The sequence below is a fragment of the Scyliorhinus torazame genome, chromosome 16 (assembly GCF_047496885.1).
Source record: "Scyliorhinus torazame isolate Kashiwa2021f chromosome 16, sScyTor2.1, whole genome shotgun sequence".
Taxonomy (NCBI): Eukaryota; Metazoa; Chordata; class Chondrichthyes; order Carcharhiniformes; family Scyliorhinidae; genus Scyliorhinus; species Scyliorhinus torazame.
The window spans coordinates 190,135,328-190,160,290 of record NC_092722.1 but is presented as its reverse complement, the minus strand read 5'-3'; the positions used below and the strand labels follow the sequence as shown (position 1 = coordinate 190,160,290).

At 53.8% G+C, this 24,963-nt stretch overlaps 1 protein-coding gene across 2 annotated transcripts in view; it reads left to right on the top strand.

Annotated features, from left to right (window-relative positions):
* ankrd2 (ankyrin repeat domain 2 (stretch responsive muscle)) overlaps positions 1 to 24,963 on the top strand; it is a 62,936-nt gene that overhangs the window by 25,581 nt on the left and 12,392 nt on the right. For both annotated transcript variants that reach the window (XM_072479653.1, XM_072479652.1), the window contains exons 3-7: positions 8,190 to 8,339; positions 11,412 to 11,519; positions 13,402 to 13,500; positions 15,552 to 15,650; positions 19,659 to 19,757. In XM_072479653.1, the coding sequence (XP_072335754.1) occupies positions 8,190 to 8,339; positions 11,412 to 11,519; positions 13,402 to 13,500; positions 15,552 to 15,650; positions 19,659 to 19,757 (555 nt within the window). The remainder of the gene's footprint in view (positions 1 to 8,189; positions 8,340 to 11,411; positions 11,520 to 13,401; positions 13,501 to 15,551; positions 15,651 to 19,658; positions 19,758 to 24,963) is intronic.

The following is a 24,963-nucleotide window of genomic DNA, read 5'->3' as shown; positions in this document are numbered from 1 at the left end:
CTAGTCCAGTCCAGTTTCTAGTCAATGGTAACCCTCAGCATGTTGATTGTGGGGGATTAGCAATGGAAATGCCATCAATTATCAAGGGAGGTTTGTTCGATCCTCTCTTGTAGGAGATGGTCATTGCCTGGCACATGTATGGCGCAAATGTGACTTGCCACTTGTCAGCCCAGGTCTGGATCCTGTCCAGGTCTTGCTGCATTTGGACAGGGACTGCTTCATTATCTGCGGAGTTGCGAATGGTGCTGAACATTGTGCAGTCATCCGCAAACATCATTGAAGCTGATTGATGAAGCAGCTGAAGATGGTTGGGCCGAGGACACTCCCCTGAGGAACTCCTGCAGTGATGTCCTGGAGTTGAGATAATTGGCCTTCAACCACCACAACCACCTTCCTTTGTGCCGGGTCTGACTCCAACCAGCGGAGAGTTTCCCCCCGATTCCCATGGACTCTAGTTTAGCTCGGGCTCCTTGATGCCACACTCGGTCAAATACTGCCTTGATGTCGAGGGCAGTCACTCTCACCTCACCTCTGGCTTCAGCTCTTTTGTCCATGTTTGAACCAAGGCTGTAATGAGGTCAGGAGCTGAGTGACCCTGGCGGAACCCAAACTGAGCGTCAGTGAGCAGGTTATTGCTGAGTAAGTGCTGCTTGATAGAACTTTAAAAAAAATTTTTTTTTAAAAAATTCTCCTCCTTTTTCACATTTTCTCCCACATTTACATCCATCAACAATAAACAATAATCAGCAAGATATGTCAGTCCCCATAATAACAACGATCCCATCCGCCCACCAACCCCCAAACCTCAACCCGCATGTTTACATAAACAAATGCTAAAAAGGAATCAGGGATTACCCGTAGTCACCCGTAATCTTACACAGTCTCCCCCCCACCCCCCCCAACCCCCTCACCCCCGGTCTCCAGCTCCTCCCGTCCACTGCCTCTTGTAAAACTCCTCCTCCCAACCTCGGTTCCTTCCCCCCAACTTTCCACCCCGGCTAGACCACTCGGACCCTGTTCTGCCAGGCTCCGATGGCCGCAGCCCCTCCCCCCACCTCACTCCCATTCACTGGCCGGCTTAAACCGGCCAGCGTGGAGGCCCCCGCCCGGGTCCCTTTCCCACTTGCCCGGCCCTAGGAAAGCCCAGAGATCCCCTTTTAGCACACAAACCCCACATATCCACCTACACCCCAAAGAACCCTCATTCCGAGTGAAAGTCCCGTCCCTTCCCTTGTCCAAATATATACCACATTGGCTCCTTTAGTCTCTACACCCGCGCGCAGTGATACAAAAAAGAAGAAAATACAGTCATGAGGTTACATCGGCACATGGCCATTCCTCAGTTTGTCAGTTCTGCCACAGTCCTTCTGCCTTCACAAACTCCTCCGCTGCTTCCGACGTTCCAAAATAAAAGTCCCTGAGCTTGTAAGTCACCCTCAGCTTCGCTGGATATACAATGCCGCACCGCACCTTGCTAATGTACAGTGCCCTCTTCACCCGGTTGAAGGCAGCCCGCCTCCTTGCCAGCTCCACCGTAAAGTCCTGGTATACACGTATACCAGCTCCAGCCCACTGCACCACCCGCTTCTGCTTGGCCCAGCTCAGGACCTTCTCCTTCACCCTGTACCTACGTAAGCACAGAGTCACTGCCCTTGGCGGCTCACTCGCCTTTGGTACAGGCCTCCATGACCGATGAGCCTGATCCAGTTCATATCGGGAGGGATCCTCCCCCTCCCCCAATAGTTTTGCTAACATCGCGGCAAAATACTCAGTCGGCTTCGGTCCTTCAACTCCTTCGGGCAGACCCACAATCCTCAAATTCTGTCGCCTGGATCTGTTTTCCAGGTCTTCCATTTTTCCTCGCAGATCCTTGTTAATGTCCATCACCTTCCGCATCTCCTTCCCCATCGAGGCAAGTTGTTCACTGTGCTGCAATAACGTCTCCTCCACTTCCTTCAGCGCCTCCCCTTGCTCTCGCACCTCCGCCACTGCGCTCGCCACCGCCATCCTCACCGGGGAAACCGCCTCCTCCACCAGCACACTCAAAACCTCCCTCATCTCCTTCCTCACCGTCTCCATGCATTTCGCAATCTGCGCCAACTGCTTTCCAAATTCCGCAGCCATCACCTTGGTTATTTCTTCAGCCGTAAGCAGTGCGGCCTTCCCGGGTGCTCCAGCCTCCATTTTCCTTGGTGACCCCGCGGTGACCTTTCCACTCCCCGACGGACCTCCAGCTTTTTTTTCCCGGCCGTTTTCTTGCTCACCCTCGACATTTTCCTTTGGGTTTTTTTCCTCCTGTGTCTTCTCAGTGCCTCCTCCGTGCCTTCTCCCTGCTTCTGCCGCCTCCGTGGACCCTGGGACCGGGCTTAAAGCCCCGAAAATGCCGTTGCTGAACGGGAGCCCTCCATTGTGCGGCCGCCTCCCGCCCGCCGTCACCGGAAGTCGACCTGCTTGATAGAACTTTTGATGACCCCTTCCATCACTTTACTAATGATTGAGAGTAGACTGATGGGGCGGTAATGGCTGGGTTGGATTACTCCTGTTTCTTGTGTATGGGACGCACCTGGACAATTTTCTACCTTGCCGAGTAGATGCCAGTGTTGTAGCTGTACAATAACAGAGGTGCAGCAAGTTCTGGATCACAAGTCTTAAGTACTATTGATGGAATATTGTCAGGGCCCAGAGCCTTTGCAATATCCAGGGCCTTCAGCCATTTCTTGATATCACGTGGGGTGAATTGCATTGATTGAAGACGGATACCTGTGGTGCTGGGACCTCCGAAAGAGTGAGAGATATATCAACCACTCGGCACTGCTGGCTGAAGATGCTCAGCCTTATCTTTTGCACTGGTGTGTTGGGTTCCTCCATCATTTCGGTTGAGGGTATATGTTGAGTCTCCTCCTCCAGTGAGTTGTTTAATTGTCCAGGGCTACAGCAGGACTGCACAGCTTCGATCTGATGTGTTAGTTGTGGAATCGCTTCGCTCTGTCTGTTACTTGCTGCTTATGCTGTTTGGCACACAAGTAGTCCTGTGTTATAGCTTCACCGAGTTGGCACCTCATTTTTAGGTATGCCTGGTGTTGCTCCTGGTATGCTCTCCTGCACTCTTCATTAAACCAGGGTTGAGCCTCGGGCTTGGTGGTAATGGAAGAGTGGGGGAAATGGGGTTAGATACAGAGTAAAACTCCCTCTACACTGTCCCCATCAAACACTCCCAGGACAGGTACAGCACGGGGTTCGATACAGAGTAAAGCTCCCTCTACACTGTCCCCATCAAACACTCCCAGGACAGGTACAGCACGGGGTTAGATTCAGAGTAAAGCTCCATCTACACTGTCACCATCAAACACTCCCAGGACAGGTACAGCACGGGGTTAGATACAGAGTAAAGCTCCGTCTACACTGTCCCCATCAAACACTCCCAGGACAGCTACAGCACGGGGTTAGATACAGAGTAAAGCTCCCTCTACACTGTCCCCATCAAACACTCCCAGGACAGCTACAGCACGGGGTTAGATACAGAGTAAAGCTCCCTCTACACTGTCCCCATCAAACACTCCCAGGACAGCTACAGCACGGGGTTAGATACAGAGTAAAGCTCCGTCTACACTGTCCCCATCAAGCACTCCCAGGCCAGGTACAGCACGGGGTTAGATGCAGAGTAAAGCTCCCTCTACACTGTCCCCATCAAACACGCCCAGGACAGGTACAGCACGGGGTTAGATACAGAGTAAAACTCCCTCTACACTGTCCCCATCAAACACTCCCAGGACAGGTACAGCACGGGGTTCGATACAGAGTAAAGCTCCCTCTACACTGTCCCCATCAAACACTCCCAGGACAGGTACAGCACGGGGTTAGATTCAGAGTAAAGCTCCATCTACACTGTCACCATCAAACACTCCCAGGACAGGTACAGCATGGGGTTAGATACAGAGTAAAGCTCCGTCTACACTGTCCCCATCAAACACTCCCAGGACAGCTACAGCACGGGGTTAGATACAGAGTAAAGCTCCCTCTACACTGTCCCCATCAAACACTCCCAGGACAGCTACAGCACGGGGTTAGATACAGAGTAAAGCTCCCTCTACACTGTCCCCATCAAACACTCCCAGGACAGCTACAGCACGGGGTTAGATACAGAGTAAAGCTCCGTCTACACTGTCCCCATCAAGCACTCCCAGGCCAGGTACAGCACGGGGTTAGATGCAGAGTAAAGCTCCCTCTACACTGTCCCCATCAAACACGCCCAGGACAGGTACAGCACGGGGTTAGATACAGAGTAAAACTCCCTCTACACTGTCCCCATCAAACACGCCCAGGACAGGTACAGCACGGGGTTAGATACAGAGTAAAACTCCCTCTACACTGTCCCCATCAAACACTCCCAGGACAGGTACAGCACGGGCTGTTGTTAAAAACTCACCACTATTCTTAGAAGTCCCCCATACCAAAAAGGGTCGATATTCTAAATGGTGAACAGGGATTCTCACTCCCCGACTCCGATGCAGGCTTCAGTGGGTGCTATTCAGGTCAAACTATATTTTCAAGTTATCCCCCGGTATAATCCATACCTTCACCGAAGATTTCATCTACTTTCCACTTAGTAGCATCGATCCTGGGTCCCGCATTGCTAATTAAGTAAAGTAGACTTTGGAATAACCACTATTTCAGGTTAAATTAAGTTATTTTATTGTTATATTTTTTCTTTTAAAAAGATGCAATCACTGTCTTTACAGAAAAGTAAAAAGATCTTGCTTCTGGATCCTTCTGGTTGGTTGAAGGGACCTTCAGGCCCAACTTGACAATCAATCTTCTTTTTAAAATCTGGCCTTCTTTAGATGTATTCGCCGATGAGCTCGGTTGCTGTGTCCTATCTTTCCCATGTACCGAGCTGTGAGAGCTGGCTCTGCTGGCTGTCTCTGAGCTGACTCTGAGCTGACTCTGCCTACTCTTTAAATTCTAGTCTTCCTTAGATGTATTAGTTGTCCCCATCAAACACTCCCAGGACAGGTACAGCACGGGGTTAGATACAGACTAAAGCTCCCTCTACACTGTCCCCATCAAACACTCCCAGGACAGGTACAGCACGGGGTTAGATACAGAGTAAAGCTCCCTCTACACTGTCCCCATCAAACACTCCCAGGACACGTGCAGCACGGGGTTAGATACAGAGTAAAGCTCCCTCTACACTGTCCCCATCAAACACTCCCAGGACAGGTACAGCACGGGGTTAGATACAGAGTAAAGCTCCCTCTACACTGTCCCTATCAAACACTCCCAGGACAGGTACAGCACGGGGTTAGATACAGAGTAAAGCTCCCTCTACTGTCCCCATCAAACACTCCCAGGACAGGTACAGCACGGGGTTAGATACAGAGTAAAGCTCCCTCTACACTGTCCCCATCAAACACTCCCAGGACAGGTACAGCACGGGGTTAGATACAGAGTAAAGCTCCCTCTACACTGTCCCCATCAAACACTCCCAGGACAGGTACAGCGCGGGGTTAGATATAGAGTAAAGCTCCCTCTACACTGTCCCCATCAAACACTCCCAGGACAGGTACAGCACGGGGTTAGATACAGAGTAAAGCTCCCTCTGCACTGTCCCCATAAAACACTCCCAGGACAGGTACAGCACGGGGTTAGATGCAGAGTAAAGCTCCCTCTACACTGTCCCCATCAAACACTCCCAGGACAGGTACAGCACGGGGTTAGATACAGAGTAAAGCTCCCTCTACACTGTCCCCATCAAACACTCCCAGGACAGGTACTGCACGGGGTTAGATACAGAGTAAAGCTCCCTCTACACTGTCCCCATCAAACACTCCCAGGACAGCTACAGCACGGGGTTAGATACAGAGTAAAGCTCCCTCTACACTGTCCCCATCAAACACTCCCAGGACAGGTACAGCACGGGGTTAGATACAGAGTAAAGCTCCCTCTACACTGTCCCCATCAAACACTCCCAGGACAGGTACAGCACGAGGTTAGATACAGAGTAAAGCTCCCTCTACACTGTCCCCATCAAACACTCCCAGGACAGGTACAGCACGGGGTTAGATACAGAGTAAAGCTCCCTCTACACTGTCCCCATCAAACACTCCCAGGACAGCTACAGCACGGGGTTAGATACAGAGTAAAGCTCCCTCCACACTGTCCCCATCAAACACACCCAGGGCAGGTACAGCACGGGGTTAGATGCAGAGTAAAGTTCCCTCTACACTGTCCCCATCAAACACTCCCAGGACAGCTACAGCACGGGGTTAGATACAGAGTAAAGCTCCCTCTACACTGTCCCCATCAAGCACTCCCAGGCCAGGTACAGCACGGGGTTAGATGCAGAGTAAAGCTCCCTCTACACTGTCCCCATCAAACACGCCCAGGACAGGTACAGCACGGGGTTAGATACAGAGTAAAACTCCCTCTACACTGTCCCCATCAAACACGCCCAGGACAGGTACAGCACGGGCTGTTGTTAAAAACTCACCACTATTCTTAGAAGTCCCCCATACCAAAAAGGGTCGATATTCTAAATGGTGAACAGGGATTCTCACTCCCTGACTCCGATGCAGGCTTCAGTGGGTGCTATTCAGGTCAAACTATATTTTCAAGTTATCCCCCGGTATAACCCATACCTTCACTGAAGAATTTTACCTACTTACCCCTTAGTAGCATTGATATCCTGGGTCCCGCATTGCTAAGTAAGTAAAGTAGGCTAATAACCGCTGTTTCAGGTTAAAACGTTTATGTTATTTTATTATTATATATATTTTTTCTTTTAAAAAGATGCAATCACTGTCTTTACAGAAAAGTAAAAAGATCTTGCTTCTGGATCATTCTGGTTGGTTGAAGGGACCTTCAGGCCCAACTTGACAATCAATCTTCTTTTTAAAATCTGGTCTTCTTTAGATGTATTCGCTGATGAGCTCGGTTGCTGTGTCCTATCTTTCCCATGTACCGAGCTGTGAGAGCTGGCTCTGCTGGCTGTCTCTGAGCTGACTCTGAGCTGACTCTGCCTACTCTTTAAATTCTAGTCTTCCTTAGATGTATTAGTTGTCCCCATCAAACACTCCCAGGACAGGTACAGCACGGGGTTAGATACAGAGTAAAGCTCCCTCTACACTGTCCCCATCAAACACTCCCAGGACAGGTACAGCACGGGGTTCGATACAGAGTAAAGCTCCCTCTACACTGTCCCCATCAAACACTCCCAGGACAGGTACAGCACGGGGTTAGATACAGAGTAAAGCTCCCTCTACACTGTCCCCATCAAACACTCCCAGGACAGGTACAGCGCGGGGTTAGATATAGAGTAAAGCTCCCTCTGCACTGTCCCCATCAAACACTCCCAGGACAGGTACAGCACAGGGTTAGATACAGAGTAAAGCTCCATCTACACTGTCCCCATCAAACACTCCCAGGACAGGTACAGCACGGGGTTAGATGTAGAGTAAAGCTCCATCTACACTGTCCCCATCAAACACACCCAGGACAGGCACAGCACGGGGTTAGATACAGAGTAAAGCTCCCTCTACACTGTCCCCATCAAACACTCCCAGGACAGGTACAGCACGGGGTTAGATACAGAGTAAAGCTCCCTCTACACTGTCCCCATCAAACACTCCCAGGACAGGCACAGCACGGGGTTAGATACAGAGTAAAGCTCCCTCTACACTGTCCCCATCAAACACTCCCAGGACAGGTACAGCACGGGGTTAGATACAGAGTAAAGCTCCCTCTACACCGTCCCCATCAAACACTCCCAGGACAGGTACAACACGGGGTTAGATACAGAGTAAAGCTCCCTCTACACTGTCCCCATCAAACACTCCCAGGACAGGTACAGTACAGGGTTACATACAGAGTAAAGCTCCATCTACACTGTCCCCATCAAACACTCCCAGGACAGGTACAGCACGGGGTTAGATACAGAGCAAAGCTCCGTCTACACTGTCCCCATCAAACATTCTCAAGATTCTTTTCTCCTTCCTGTCTTCCTTCTTATTTCCCTCCCTCACTCTCTCGCTCTCTTTGTTCCTTCCTCTCCTCACCTTCCAGTTAGTAGAGTTAACATTCCAGCTTTCCTTGTGTCCGAGCCAGTGTGAAAGTTCATTCTCCCGTGGAGACTGGAAGCCGGGAACAGCAGCCGAGATCAGGCTGACTTTCTTCTCTTGTTCGTGTTGCAGGGTGAAGAAAGAGTGAGAAAGACCTCGAGGGACCTGCGTCAAGAGATAATCGACACTGGAGGGATTGAAAATTTAATTCAGCTTCGAAAGAGGAGGAAGAACAAGAAGAAGGCTGCAGCTCCTGAAGCAGGGAAGGAGCCAGAGGAAATTGTAAGTGTATAGTTTAAAAAACAGATACAATGCCAGATATTCCTGCTGTAACATCAGGGGGTGAACTCTTCACACTGTCCTCGACATTCTTTCAATTTGTTTACACGAGGTGAATTATTGCTCACAGTGGAGTACGGTTAAGGTGATGGAAAAGATTAGGGTTTAGGCTAGATTTAGAGAAAGACGCCATATACTGCTCACTATCGTCCTTTCGGTAAGGGAAAGGGGGTAAAATATCCTGGGTCTTCATCTATACGCCATGTGTAGACGGGCGGCACCGTAGCAAAGTGGTAGCACAGTTGCTTTTTGCCTCATATTTCGCCTCATCTGGGGCGGCACGGTAGCACAGTGGTCAGCACTGTAGCTTCACAGCTCCAGGGTCCCAGGTTCGATTCCCGGCTTGGGTCACCGTCTGTGCGGAGTCTGCACGTTCTCCCCGTGTCTGCGTGGGTTCAAAGATGTGCAGGTTAGGTGGATTGGCCACGCTAAATTGCCCGTAGTGTCCAAAATGGTTAGGTGGGGTTACTGAGTTACGGGGATAGGGTGGAGGTGTGGGCTTGGGTAGGGTGCTCTTTCCCAGTGCAGACTCGATGGGTCAAATGGCCTCCTTCTGCACTGTAAATTCTTTTTTGTTTTTACAAATTTCGAGTACCCAATTCATTTTTTCCAATTTAGCGCGGCCGATCCACCCAGCCTGCACATCTTTGGGTTGTGGGGGCGAAACCCACGCAGACACGGGGAGAACGTGCAAACTCCACACGGACAGTGACCCAGAGCCGGGATGAACCTGGGATCTCGGCGCCGTGAGGCAGCAGTGCTAGCCCACTGCGCCACCGTGCTGCCCGTGCACTGTAAATTCTATGATGTGCGCTGAAAATCAGACGGACAGAGCTTGTGCCTGAAGGAAAGTCTCGCATTTACTTAGCACCTTTCATGACCTCCAAAAGTTTCCAAGTGCGTTCCAGTGTGAGCACTGTTGCAATGAAGGGAACACGGCCGGTATTCTGTACACTGCAGTCTCCCACAGAAAGCGATCTCTGACACACGTCACTTTACACACAGCTTTCTCTCACACGGCAATGTTATAATGAGCAGGTAACATATTTTTAGTGCTACCCATTGTGGGTGGGGGGGCGGGGGGGTGGAGGGTGGTAAATATTGGCCCCGATACCAGTGGGAAAGCCACTGCTATTCTTCACGACAATGTCATGGAATCTTTTAAATCCACCGAGAGGGGCCTAGGTCTCATGTCTCGTGCAGCAGTGCAGCACTCCTTCAACACTGCACTGGACTGTGAAATGAAATGAAATGAAAATCGCCTATTGTCACAAGTAGGCTTCAAACGAAGTTACTGTGAAAAGCCCGTAGTCGCCACATTCCGGCGCCTGTTCGGGGAGGCTGGTACGGGAATTGAACCGTGCTGCTGGCCTGCCTTGGTCTGCTTTCAAAGCCAGCTCTTTAGCCCTGTGCTAAACCAGCCCCGCGCGTTCCCGAGTGGGATTTGAATCTGGAATGTTGACGTGTAGGTGGGAATGGTATCAACTGAGTCACAGCTGATACACAGAAAACCACCCACCAGCTCCAAATAATATTTCAATTAAGGTAGTTTTCTACTAGGTAAAAGAAAAATCCACAAATTCATTTTGAAATGGATTTTGGTAGAATTCAAATTAAGCCCCTCAGGCCCATCGCTCAATCCATCTCTCTGACCCAGGGGAAGGTCTCCTGTTCTCGAACAGGGAGCCGGGTGGTGCAGCAGAATTGATTGGTCGAGCCTTCTCCGCCGTTCAAAAAGATCACGTCGGAAATGATTGTAACCTCAACCCCACATCGACCCCCGATAACCTTTCACCCCCCCTTGTTTATCAAGAATCTATCCAGCTCTGCCTTAAACATATTCAAAGACGGGCAGCACGGTGGCGCAGTGGGTTAGCCCTGCTGCCTCGGGGGGCCGAGGTCCCGGGTTCGATCCCGGCTCTGGGTCACTGTCCGTGTGGAGTTTGCACATTCTCCCCGTGTCTGTGTGGGTTTCGCCCCCACAACCCAAAGGTCTGCAGGGTAGGTGAATTGGCCACGCTAAATTGCCCCTTAATTGGAAAAAAAAAATGAATTGGGTACTCTAAATTTAAAAAATATATATTCAAAGACTGCTTCCACCGCCTTTTGTGGAAGGAAATTCCAGAGACTCACTGCCGTCTGAGAGAAAATAATTCTCCTCAGCTCAGTCTTAAATGGATGACCTCTTTATTTTTAAGCAGTGACCCCACAGTTCTACATTCTCCCACAAGCGGAAACATCCTCTCCGCACCCAAGACTCGTTAGGATTTTACATGTTTCAATCAAGTCGCCTCTCACTCTTCTAAACTCCAGCAGATACAAGTCCAGCCTCTCCAATCTTTCCTCATAAAACAACCCGCCCATTCCAGCTGTTAGTTTAGTAAACCTTCTCTGAATTGCTCTGTGGTGAATGTATTACTGCTACCATTCACCATTGTATTACATTACATTGTATCATGTTGGTGCCCTTGTGGGCTCCGCCTATGGCCCCGCCCCCTCGGGGGAGGTATATAGATCTGCAGCCTGTAGGCGGCACTCAGTACAGAGCAGTCGCAGGCAGGCACAGTGCTAGCTGATTAAAACCACTGTTCACTTCAATTCTTCGTCTCGTGTGAATTGATGGTCGCATCATGCTCCCAACACATTTCTATCTTTCCTTAGCCAAGGGGGCCAATCCTGTGCACATTTCGGCATTGACAACATGTTGCGTGCTGAGAATCCCAGTGAAGTGGCTGCCTATTGGAGGAGAGACCCTAATCTGGAGACTTTGGGCTGGATTCTCCGGCCCCCCCGCCCCAGCCGCGAGCTTCTCGGCAGCGGGAGGCGGCGTGCGTTCGCCGTCGGCGGGATCTCTGCATACGCCGCTTGTCAATGGAATTTCCCATTGAAGCCACTCCGCGCTACCGGGAAACTCGTGGGCGCGCTGCCAGCAAACGGCCGGACAATTCCGGCCTTTGGTTGAGAGAGATTCTGACGGGAGATTCAATCTTTGAGAACGAGTATCTCTTTTTCCAGACTGGTCCCGTTGACGTCCCAATGTTCCTGAATTCCGCAGTCCAGGGGAAAATGAACATCATCGAGAAATACCTGGCAGACGGAGGCTGCCCTGACGCCTGCGATGAGGTCAGTGCAGAATTCCGGCTCCTTTTCCCTCTGACTTGTCCTGTACTCTTTTTAAATCCTGTTTCTCCAGCAGAGCAGCTCTGTCCACTCTTGGCCTCCACTCAGCATCAATCCGGTGGGCCTCGGCACACCTGTGCCATATCTTCTGCTTACCACTGCCGCTGGTCAAAAACAACAACAACCTGCATTCATATAGCACATTCAACGCAGTAAAACATCGCAAGGCGCTTCACAGCATCCTTAACAGGCAAAATGTGACACAGACCAACGTTAGGAGATATTAGAGCAGGTGATCAAGAGCTTGGTCAAAGAGATAGGTTTAAAGAAGAATCTTAAAGGATGGGGGGGCGGGTATGGAGGCTGCGAGGATTGGGGATAAAGTTCCAGGTGCCGTGTGGCGCAGTGGATAGCACTGGGCCTGCGGCGCTGAGGATCTGGCTTCGAATCCCGGCCCCGTGTGGGGTTTGCATATTCTCCCCGTGTCTGCGTGGGTTTCACCCCCACAAGCCAAAGATGTGCAGGATTGGCCGCGCTAAATTGGCCCTTAATTGTGACAAAAAAAAATTAAATAATTGGGAACTCTAAATTTATGCAACAAAAAAAAAAGGGAGAGCGTTTCAGAGTGAAAGTGAGGGCCATCAATGGTGGAGCGATGAAAATGGGTTAATGTGTGAGAGTCTGGAATTGGAGGAGCGCAGAGATTGCGGAAGATTGTGGGGTTGGAGGAGATTACAGAGATAGGGAGAGGTGAGGCCATGTGTGGTATGGGGCACTGAATAACAGCAGAGTCATTCTACTGGTGGTGCCCCTTTGACTCAACAACAGCTTGCATTTGTGTAGCACCTAATAACTGGAGGGGGGGGAAGAAAAAACATCCTCTGAAGCTTCACAGAAATGTAGGCTGGGACGTTCTGCTCAGATCCTCCCCCAGTGGCCGGTTTTCCCACGACATCCCAAAACACTACACAGCCAATTAAATCCCTTTTGAAGTGCAGTCACGGTTGCAATGTGGGAAAGCCAACAGCCAACTTGCGCACAGCAAGAGGCAAGGTCCCATGAGCAGCAGTGGGATAATGGGCCAATATATTTTAGTTCCGTTAGTTGAGGAATAGTAATTGGCCAGAATATCGGGTAAAACCCCCCTGCTGTACTCTGAAATAGAAACATAGAAAATAGGAGCAGGAGGAGGCCATTAGGCCCTTCGAGGCTGCTCCGCCATTCATTGGCTGATCACCCAACTCAATAACCTAATCCCGCTTTCCTCCCGTGTTCTTTAATCCCCTTCGCCCTTAAAGTGCTATAAAATGTTTTGGCCTCAACTACTTCCCGTGGTATGAATTCCACAGGCCGACCACTCTCTGGGTGAAGAAACTTTGCCTCTTCCAAATGGAGCCATTGAGGCAATTGGGGGGAACACGGGGGGGGTTGTGCGTGTGTGGTAGGGTGTGTGCCGTGCGGCTGGATTCAACGAGGTCGTGGAGGTTAACACCAGAAAAGAGTTGAACTTAAAATGCCCACATTGTCATCAAATCCCAGCTGCCTCACTCGTAGCCTTGAGTAAAGTGAACCTGTTGATCGGACCTTCCCCAAGGCAGCATGTGAGTCCAGTCCCCCACTGAGTGATCAACTCTTCGTGAACTGACCCGTGCACTCGATCTGCTTCTTCATAAATTCAATCTCTACTTTAGGGGACAGTGAGAAATGGGTAACAAATGCAGTGTTAACCGAGATCAGATAATAAATGGGCATGAATAATCCAACAAATTTGCTCTGGAATTTTTAATGTTCTGATCGGTAACATGAACCTCGACAACAGGAGGAGCTGGCTGGTCTGAATGCCCAATCTCCTGACTGTGATTCTTTCATGTATTTTGCTCCACAGTTTAAGCGGACTTCCTTACACAGAGCCTCTCTAGAGGGTCATACTGACATTGTGATCAAACTTCTGGAAGGAGGAGCAAGTGTTGACTTCAAGGACAGGGTGAGTGTTCCAATCCGCAACCTTACTACCATTCTGCCATGAGAGAGAGAGACCTGCATTTAAATAGTGCCTGTCACAACCATACAACACCCTAAGTCATTTTACACCCAATAGAGCACTTTTTTGCAGTGTGGTCGCTGCTGTAATGTGGGGAAATGGGCAGTCAATGTGTGCACAGCAAGCTCCCACAATCAGCAATGTGATCATGACCACATTGACTGAGTGATAAACTTATGAACTCCCCTGCTCTTCTTCAAATAGTGGCTTTGCCATCTTTGCGAGAGAGCAGACAAGTGGTGGGATTTCCCACCACCCCCCGCAGCATGTTTTCTGGCGGCAGACATGGCTCACCATTGGCTGCTGGTGCGATGCCCCGCCCAAGGCCTCGGTTTAATGTCTTATCTGAAACACACTGGGCTGGATTCTCCGCCGGCGGGATGCTCCATTTTGCCGGCAGCCGGGGGGGTTTCCCGACGGCGTGGGGCTGCCCCACAATTGGAAATCCCATTGACCGGCCGGTGTTACGCAGCATCCCGCCGGCGGGCTGAAACAGAAATGCGGCACGGCGGGACGGAGAAACCCCCCCGTGTCTCTGACAGTGCAGCTCTCCCTCAACACTGCTCTGGCAATGTCAGCCTGTGCCCAACACCCTGGGGTTTGGGATCATGGAAGCTGTGACTGACGCTACAGCACAGCTTCACGAAGGATCTCCAAGACCTTGCAACTGGTTACAAAGATAGTCAGTGACTCTGGGCACATTATTGGATTGTGTATGTGTCTGTCAGACCCGAGGGAGGGACAGTGATTGGGACCACTCCTAAGTTAGGTGTTGTATTCTCTCAGTATTAACAAACACATATTCCCTTTCCAGGAGAGATATCTGCAGAGTCCCAGTCATCCGTTTGTAATTATCCGCTAACTAGGCCTTGTTAAATCGCGGACCTGTTCGAACGGCTATTAGCTCCTGGCTCGGTGATGGGATGAGCACATTAAATATCGTGAGAGGCCTCTTGTGAGATTTACAATGCTTGAGATGCTTCATGAGATCTAACGAGAGCTTGCACGATCTGGATCTCGCCCTCACTGGGTGGGATCCAGATTTGCGTATTTAAGTGGGCAGTTAGCTTCATTTAAATATGTCCATGGGGATTTTCCCGAGACCGGGCTCGAACGTCCACACCTGGGAGACCTCACCAAGGCCCGGTTTAGCACTGGTCCGCACAACCATGGACCAGGCATAATGGCACCTGGGGCGTCTCCCAGGTGATCAGAGGTCTCCGGGTGGGCAGGCTCTGGGCAGGGTACAACTCTGGCACCCCCAATGCGAACCGGGCACCTTGGCACTGCCAGCCTGTCACATTGGCACCGCCACTCTTGCAGTGCCACCCTAACACTGGGCACTGCCAGAGTGCCCAGGTGGCACTGCCAGCCGGGTGCCAGGTTGCTAGGGATTGAACCCCTGGGGTGCCCTGCCCTTATCAGGTGGTGTGAGGGGGAGGCGGGGGGGGGGGGGGGGGCAAGGCCATGTGGCGGGGGGAGGGGTCAAGTGATCGGGGCGGCATTTAAAAATACCTCGTCGGTGCAGGAAATGAATGTAAGCGCGGCCTCGTTGGGCCGTTCCTCACTGAGGCCCAAAACAAAAGAGTCCCGTTTGACATCAGGGTTGTCCTCGGCACTGCAGGTGCTGAGAAATACCCCATTATATACGCCCAAAACAGAACTCTGTTGTCTCCCCGGTAAATCGCACCCCGTATCTTTCAACTGGACCAGTAATATTATTTCAGACTTTGTTATCCTTCGATCAGAGAAGGTTAAGGGAAGATTTAACAGAGGTGTTCTAAATGATGAAGGTTTTTGATAAGAGAGAATAAGGGCCAGGAATTCGGCTACGGTTTGAACACACTGAAGCTACCTCTCCAAACATCCCAGGTTCATGTCTAGGCACTGGGCCGCCATTTGAGTTATTGAACCAGTTGGCCAATTGGGGGGATCTGGTTCGGCTGTAGCTTGTCGGCCATGGATTTATCCTCCGCCATGTCCTTTCCTTTTAGCTCGATTGTACTGCTGTTCACTGGGCGTGTCGCGGAGGCAGACTGGAGGTGCTGAAGATCCTGCAGGGCAAAGGAGCTGCTGTGAACGTCAAAGACAAGGTGAGGGATAGGTCACCCGATCACAGCGGGGGGGGGGGGGGGGGGGGGGGCCCGCAGCCGCGTAAGGTCAAAGGTCAGCGTTGGGTTCACCAGCGTCAACCAGGGCAGTGCTGGGTGTGTCACAGTTGGGCTCAGCACCCTGTGGTGGAAGGTTAATAGGGATGGGTCGAGAAGATTGCCAACCTTAGAAGAATCACCCAGCTGGAGTCTAAGGAATTAAGGATTAATCCCTTGGGGAAATCAAAAAGGTGCTGGAAAAACCCAGCAGGCCTGGCAGCATCGGTGGAGAGTGAAACACAATTTGCAGACGGGATTTGCAGACGGGATTTTCCGTGCATCCTGCCGCGTGTTTTGCGACGGTGGAGGCTGTTCCAGTTAAATGCACCCCTCGCTGCTGGGGGGGGGGGGAATCGAGGGACTGGAAGATACTGCTGGCCTCAACGGCCGGCCAATGTTTCGAGTCCAATATAACCCTCCTTTGGAACTGCCACACAGACTAGTCAAGCAACAGCCTGCCTCAGTGCCGAGGAAGGGTCATAACGGACTCGAAACGTTCATTCTGTTTCCCTCTCCACAGATGCTGCCAGACCTGATGGGGTTTTCCTCTCTGACATCTGCAGTGTTTTGATTTTATTGTGCATTTATAAAGTGCCGTTCGCAACCAACTGACATCTCAATCACCTTAGAGACCGGAATACACTTCTCAAGTGTATTAACTATTGTAATGTGTGGGGGTAATGGAGGAGGTATAAGAGAGAGGAGGGAGCATCGGTTTGGACCCCGATTTATAACAATCATCGGTTTGTACCGGGTTGGCTGGATGGTGGGTTCTGGAGTTGGCAGAGGGCAGGAATTAGAAGGATGGGGGATCTATTTATAGGCGGGAGCTTCCCCAGCTTGAAAGCCTTGGCGGATAAATTTAAATTGCCAGCAGGGAATGGGTTTAGGTATTTGCAGGTGCGAGACTTCCTGAGAAAACAGGTGCCGGCCTTTCTGCTGCTGCCGCTACGAGGGATACGGGATAGAGTAGTCTCCAGTACCTGGGTGGGAGAGGGGAAGGTTTCAGATATTTACCTGGAGCTTTCGGAGACAGACGAAACTCCGGTGGAGGAGCTTACAGGCAAGTGGGAGGACGAGCTAGGAGGAGAGAGGCGGGTCTATGGGCGGATGCCCTAAGCAGGGTTAATACCTCCTCATCATGTGCCAGTCTCAGCCTGATGCAATTTAAGGTAGTCCACCGGGCACACATGACGGCGGCCCGGATGAGCAGGTTTTTCGGGGTAGAGGACAGGTGTGCGAGGTGCGCGGGAAGCCCAGCAAATCATGTCCACATGTTTTGGGCTTGCCCGAAGCTCAGAGGGTTTTGGCAGGGTTTGCTTCGGCAATGTCCACGGTGCTAAAAACACCGGGTGGTGCCGAGTCCGTGATCTTTGGAGTGTCGGAAGAGGCAGGAGTTCAGGGGGCGAAAGAGGCCGATGGCTTGGTCTTTGCCTCCCTGGTAGCCTGGAGACGGATCTTGTTATTGTGGAGGGACTCGAAGCCCCCGAGTGTGGAGACCTGGGTGAGTGACATGGCTGGGTTTCTCAGTCTCGAGAAAATAAAGTTCGCCTTCAGAGGGTCAATGGCCGGGTTGGAGGTGTTCATCCAACGGAGGTGGCAACCGTTCGGCAACTTTCTCGGCAATGTCATTCCAAGGGGAGGGGGCCAGATATTTGTTGTATGGTTGGGGTGTGTGAAGATTGAGATGGGGGGGGGGGAATGTTTCTTATACCATGTTGATGTCATTGTCTATGTTATTTTTATAAAAGTTTTCAAATACCGTAATAAAAATATTAAAAAAAACAATTGTAATGTGTGAAACACAATGGTGAATTTGCACACAGCAAGATCCCACTAGCAGCAACGTGATCCTGAGCAGATCACCTGGTTTTCGTGATGCTGGTTTGAGGTTGTTGGGTATGACCAGAGCAGCGGGCAGAACTCACCTGCTCAAAATAGCGCCACGGGGTCTTTCACAGCCACCCAAACAGGTGGGTGGGGGTCTCGTTTAAACATCTCAGCTGAAAGCTGGCACCTCAGGCGTGCAGCGCTCCCTCAGAAATGCACTGGAGTGTCAACCAGGATTTTAGCACTCAGGTCCTCGAGCGGGACTTGAACCCACAACTCAGGAGGTAAAGGTGCTGCCAACCCATTAACAGCTGAAGCTGCTGTGCCACCTCGCAGAGAAAATGCTAGGAGAGAGGGAAAAAATAGTGGGCGGGAGTCTCCGTGTTGCCGGCGCCCGGGGGTTCCCCGACGGCGTGGGGCTGCCCCACAATGGGAAACCCCATCGACCGGCCGGCGTAATGGAGACTCCCGCCGGCCGGTCGGGGCAGAAATGTGGCGGGGCGGGGCGGAGAATCCAGGCCAGTGTTTTTATTCATTTTTTAAAAACATTTTTGTTTGTTATTCCTAAAAATCAGCAGCGATGAGGTGGTGGGGGAAAAGGATGTTTGGCTGATTGTAGAGATTCATCCAATCGGATAGTGAGGTGCCTGTTTGTTTTCCGATTGGTGGAGGGAAGGACCGGGATGATGAATATATTGGGTGACCAATGGCAGGATTGGGTAGAGGCAGGTGGTCATTTGACTCCGGGGCACATGGGTCCAAAACTCTAGGCCGATACTCCTTGTGGTAGAGAGGGAGTGCTGCATTGTCCAAGGTGCTGTTTTTCAGATGTTAAACAGAGGGCTCTTCCACCTTCTTGATGAATGGAAAGATCCAATGGCATTATTTCGAAGATGACCAAGGGAGCTACACCTTGTGTCCTGGGCAATATTTATCCCGCAAGCAGCATCTGACTACAGAGAGTCGTGAACACCGCCCAGTCCATCACGGGAACCTGCCTCCCATCCATTGACTCCATCTACACCTCCCGCTGCCTGGGGAAAGCGGGCAATATAATCAAAGATCCCTCCCACCCGGCTTACTCACTCTTCCAACTTCTTCCAGCGGGCAGGAGATACAGAAGTCTGAGAACACGCACGAACAGACTCAAAAACAGCTTCTTCCCCGCTGTTACCAGACTCCTAAATGACCCTCTTATGGACTGATCTGATCTTTTCACACATCTTCTCGATTGAGTAGTACTACACTCTGTATGCCTCACCTGATGCCTGTGTCTATATATTTACATTGTGTATTTCATGTTTGCCCTATATATTTATCTCATATCCGGAACGATCTGTCTGAACTGTACGCACAACAATACTTGTCACTGTATCTCAGTACACGTGACAATGAACAAATCCAATTCAATAAAAATTTATTTAGCCATTGTCCCTTTGCTGTTTGTGGGAGCTTGCTGTGCACAAACTGGCTGCTGAATCTCCTATATTACAACAGTGAGTGCACTTTAAAAAGTACTTCATCAGCTGGAAAGTGCGCTGGGGCATTCTGAGTTTGTGAAAGGTGCTAGAGAAATGCAAGTCTTTTTCTAGATTTAAAGAATTGGGTGGGGAGAGAAGAGAAATGACTTTTATGCAGCAAGTCATTTGGCCTGGAATATGTTGTCTGAAAGGGCGGTGGGTGTAGATTCAATAATGGTTTTCAAAATGGAATTGGATAAATACTTGAAAATTAATTATTTGCAGGGCTCTGGAGATAGATTGGGGGGGCGGGGGGGGGAGTAGTAGCTCTTTCAAGGGACCAGCACTGGCACTGTGGGGCTGAATGGACTCCTACTACACTGTTTAATGCTTCACCTGAGGAAGGAGCAGCGCTCCGAAAGCTAGCGACATCGAAACAAACCTGTTGGACTTTAACCTGGTGTTGTAAGACTTCTTACTGTGCTCACCCCAGTCCAACGCCGGCATCTCCACATCATGCTAATAGGGAATGAGGAAGTGTGGGTAGTAGGATATGCCAGTCAATTAATTGTTTAGGTTGCTGTGTATTTATACTTTTCCCTCTACTTCGGTACATGTGACAATAAATCAAGTCATTTACTCGCTGTTCCTTCGATTACAGCTGCTTAGTACACCTTTACATGTTGCGACCAGAACTGGACAAGTGGAATGTGTCGAGCACCTCATTGCTTGTGGCATTAACATCAACATCAGGGACAGGGTAAAGTTTACTTATTGTTGTTGATCAAGCAGATCTTGTGGCCGGATAATGCACTCTTGGGTCTCTGATAATCCCTCTCTGATGCAGTCCTTCAAACAGCTTCGGCCTAGGATCAAGTCTTATGCAGTTAATCCTCAACTGATCCTAGCCGCCTGGGTCTGCCCCTAACAAGCATGCTGCTCCCTTTGTGGCTCAGGTAGGATAGAATGAACTTCGGCACCTCTGGGTCAGGTAAGGAGAAATTATCCAAAGTTGCAGCTTCGAACCAGCATTGAATTCAAATCCTGTGGAGACCTCGCTGCTCCCGGTCCCATGGAGACCTCGCTGCTCCCGGTCCCATAGAGAACTCGCTGCTCCCAGTCCCATGGAGACCGCGCTGCTCCCAGTCCCATGGAGACCTCGCTGCTCCCAGTCCCATAGAGACCTCGCTGCTCCCAGTCCCATAGAGACCTCGCTGCTCCCAGTCCCATAGAGACCTCGCTGCTCCCAGTCCCATGGAGACCGCTCTGCTCTCGGTCCCATGGAGACCTCGCTGCTCCCGGTCCCATGGAGACCTCGCTGCTCCCAGTCCCATGGAGACCTCGCTGCTCCCGGTCCCATGGAGAGCTCGCTGCTCCCAGTCCCATGGAGACCTCGCTGCTCCCAGTCCCATGGAGACCTCGCTGCTCCCGGTCCCATGGAGACCTCGCTGCTCCCAGTCCCATGGAGAGCTCGCTGCTCCCAGTCCCATGGAGACCTCGCTGCTCCCGGTCCCATGGAGACCTCACTGCTCCCAGTCCCAGGGAGACCTCGCTGCTCCCGGTCCCATGGAGACCTCGCTGCTCCCAGTCCCATGGAGACCGCTCTGCTCTCGGTCCCATGGAGACCTCGCTGCTCCCGGTCCCATGGAGACCTCGCTGCTCCCAGTCCCATGGAGACCTCGCTGCTCCCGGTCCCATGGAGAGCTCGCTGCTCCCAGTCCCATGGAGACCTCGCTGCTCCCAGTCCCATGGAGACCTCGCTGCTCCCGGTCCCATGGAGACCTCGCTGCTCCCAGTCCCATGGAGAGCTCGCTGCTCCCAGTCCCATGGAGACCTCGCTGCTCCCGGTCCCATGGAGACCTCACTGCTCCCAGTCCCAGGGAGACCTCGCTGCTCCCGGTCCCATGGAGACCTCGCTGCTCCCGGTCCCATGGAGAGCTCGCTGCTCCCGGTCCCATGGAGACCTCGCTGCTCCCGGTCCCATGGAGAGCTCGCTGCTCCCAGTCCCATGGAGACCTCGCTGCTCCCAGTCCCATGGAGACCTCGCTGCTCCCGGTCCCATGGAGACCTCACTGCTCCCAGTCCCAGGGAGACCTCGCTGCTCCCGGTCCCATGGAGACCTCGCTGCTCCCAGTCCCATGGAGACTGCGCTGCTCCCGGTCCCATGGAGAACTCGCTGCTCCCAGTCCCATGGAGACCTCGCTGCTCCCAGTCCCATGGAGAACTCGCTGCTCCCAGTCCCATGGAGACCTCGCTGCTCCCGGTCCCATGGAGACCTCGCTGCTCCCGGTCCCATGGAGAGCTCGCTGCTCCCGGTCCCATGGAGAGCTCGCTGCTCCTGGTCCCATGGAGACCGCTCTGCTCCCAGTCCCATGGAGACCGCGCTGCTCCCGGTCCCATGGAGACCGCTCTGCTCTCGGTCCCATGGAGACCTCGCTGCTCCCAGTCCCAGGGAGACCGCTCTGCTCCCAGTCCCATGGAGACCTCGCTGCTCCCAGTCCCATGGAGACCTCGCTGCTCCCAGTCCCATGGAGACCTCGCTGCTCCCGGTCCCATGGAGACCTCGCTGCTCCCAGTCCCATGGAGACCTCGCTGCTCCCAGTCCCATGGAGACCGCTCTGCTCTCGGTCCCATGGAGACCTCGCTGCTCCCAGTCCCAGGGAGACCGCTCTGCTCCCAGTCCCATGGAGACCTCGCTGCTCCCAGTCCCATGGAGACCTCGCTGCTCCCAGTCCCATGGAGACCTCGCTGCTCCCGGTCCCATGGAGACCTCGCTGCTCCCAGTCCCATGGAGACCTCGCTGCTCCCAGTCCCATGGAGACCTCGCTGCTCCCGGTCCCATGGAGACCTCGCTGCTCCCGGTCCCATGGAGACCTCGCTGCTCTCGGTCCCATGGAGACCTCGCTGCTCCCAGTCCCAGGGAGACCTCGCTGCTCCCGGTCCCATGGAGACCTCGCTGCTCCCGGTCCCATGGAGACCTCGCTGCTCCCAGTCCCATGGAGACCTCGCTGCTCCCAGTCCCATGGAGACCTCGCTGCTCCCGGTCCCATGGAGACCTCGCTGCTCCCGGTCCCATGGAGACCTCGCTGCTCCCGGTCCCATGGAGACCTCGCTGCTCCCGGTCCCATGGAGACCTCGCTGCTCCCGGTCCCATGGAGACCTCGCTGCTCCCGGTCCCATGGAGACCTCGCTGCTCCCAGTCCCATGGAGACCTCGCTGCTCCCGGTCCCATGGAGACCTCGCTGCTCCCGGTCCCATGGAGACCTCGCTGCTCCCGGTCCCATGGAGACTGCGCTGCTCCCGGTCCCATGGAGACCTCGCTGCTCCCGGTCCCATGGAGAGCTCGCTGCTCCCAGTCCCATGGAGACCTCGCTGCTCCCGGTCCCATGGAGACTGCGCTGCTCCAGGTCCCATGGAGACCTCGCTGCTCCCGGTCCCATGGAGACCTCGCTGCTCCCGGCCCCATGGAGACCTCGCTGCTCCCAGTCCCATGGAGACTGCGCTGCTCCCGGTCCCATGGAGACCTCGCTGCTCCCAGTCCCATGGAGACTGCGCTGCTCCCGGTCCCATGGAGACTGCGCTGCTCCCGGTCCCATGGAGACCTTGCTGCTCCCGGTCCCATGGAGAACTCGCTGCTCCCGGTCCCATGGGGACCTCGCTGCTCCCAATCCCATGGAGACCTTGCTGCTCCCGGTCCCATGGAGACCTCGCTGCTCCCGGTCCCATGGAGACCTTGCTGCTCCCGGTCCCATGGGGACCTCGCTGCTCCCAATCCCATGGAGACCTTGCTGCTCCCGGTCCCATGGAGAACTCGCTGCTCCCGGTCCCATGGAGACCTCGCTGCTCCCTGTCCCATGGAGACCTCGCTGCTCCCGGTCCCATGGAGACCTCGCTGCTCCCAATCCCATGGAGACCTTGCTGCTCCCGGTCCCATGGAGACCGCCCTGCTCCCAGTCCCATGGAGACCTCGCTGCTCCCGGTCCCATGGAGAACTCGCTGCTCCCAGTCCCATGGAGACCGCTCTGCTCTCGGTCCCATGGAGACCTCGCTGCTCCCGGTCCCATGGAGACCGCGCTGCTCCCGGTCCCGTGGAGACCTCGCTGCTCCCGGTCCCATGTAGACTGCGCTGCTCCCGGTCCCATGGAGACCTCGCTGCTCCCAGTCCCATGGAGACCTCGCTGCTCCCGGTCCCATGGAGAGCTCGCTGCTCCCGGTCCCATGGAGACCTCGCTGCTCCCGGTCCCATGGAGACCTCGCTGCTCCCGGTCCCATGGAGACCTCGCTGCTCCCAGTCCCATGGAGACCTCGCTGCTCCCGGTCCCATGGAGACCTCGCTGCTCCCAGTCCCATGGAGACCTCGCTGCTTCCGCTCCCATGGAGACCTCGCTGCTCCCGGTCCCATGGAGACCGCTCTGCTCTCGGTCCCATGGAGACCTCGCTGCTCCCGGTCCCATGGAGAACTCGCTGCTCCCAGTCCCAGGGAGACCTCGCTGCTCCCAGTCCCATGGAGACCTCGCTGCTCCCGGTCCCATGGAGACCGCTCTGCTCCCAGTCCCATGGAGACCTCACTGCTCCCAGTCCCAGGGAGACCTCGCTGCTCCCGGTCCCATGGAGACCTCGCTGCTCCCAGTCCCATGGAGACCTCGCTGCTCCCAGTCCCATGGAGACTGCGCTGCTCCCGGTCCCATGGAGACCTCGCTGCTCCCAGTCCCATGGAGACCTCGCTGCTCCCGGTCCCATGGAGACCTCGCTGCTCCCGGTCCCATGGAGACCTCGCTGCTCCCGGTCCCATGGAGACCTCGCTGCTCCCGGTCCCATGGAGACCTCGCTGCTCCTGGTCCCATGGAGACCTCGCTGCTCCCGGTCCCATGGAGACCTCGCTGCTCCCGGTCCCATGGAGACCTCGCTGCTCCCGGTCCCATGGAGACCTCGGTGCTCTCGGTCCCATGGAGACCTCGCTGCTCCCAGTCCCATGGAGACTGCTCTGCTCCCGGTCCCATGGAGAACTCGCTGCTCCCGGTCCCATGGAGACCTCGCTGCTCCCAGTCCCATGGAGACCTCGCTGCTCCCGGCCCCATGGAGACCTCGCTGCTCCCAATCCCATGGAGACCTTGCTGCTCCCGGTCCCATGGAGACCTCGCTGCTCCCAGTCCCATGGAGAACTCGCTGCTCCCGGTCCCATGGAGACCTTGCTGCTCCCAATCCCATGGAGACCTTGCTGCTCCCGGTCCCATGGAGAACTCGCTGCTCCCGGTCCCATGGAGACCTCGCTGCTCCCTGTCCCATGGAGACCTCGCTGCTCCCGGTCCCATGGAGACCTCGCTGCTCCCAATCCCATGGAGACCTTGCTGCTCCCGGTCCCATGGAGACCGCGCTGCTCCCAGTCCCATGGAGACCTCGCTGCTCCCGGTCCCATGGAGAACTCGCTGCTCCCAGTCCCATGGAGACCGCTCTGCTTTCGGTCCCATGGAGACCTCGCTGCTCCCGGTCCCATGGAGACCGCGCTGCTCCCGGTCCCATGGAGACCTCGCTGCTCCCGGTCCCATGGAGACTGCGCTGCTCCCAGTCCCATGGAGACCTCGCTGCTCCCGGTCCCATGGAGACCTCGCTGCTCCCAGTCCCATGGAGACCTCGCTGCTCCCAGTCCCATGGAGACCTCGCTGCTCCCAGTCCCATGGAAACCTCGCTGCTCTCGGTCCCATGGAGACCTCGCTGCTCCCAGTCCCAGGGAGACCTCGCTGCTCCCGGTCCCATGGAGACCTCGCTGCTCCCGGTCCCATGGAGACCTCGCTGCTCTCGGTCCCATGGAGACCTCGCTGCTCCCAGTCCCATGGAGACCTCGCTGCTCCCAGTCCCATGGAAACCTCGCTGCTCCCGGTCCCATGGAGACCGCTCTGCTCCCAGTCCCATGGAGACCTCGCTGCTCCCGGTCCCATGGAGACCTCGCTGCTCCCGGTCCCATGGAG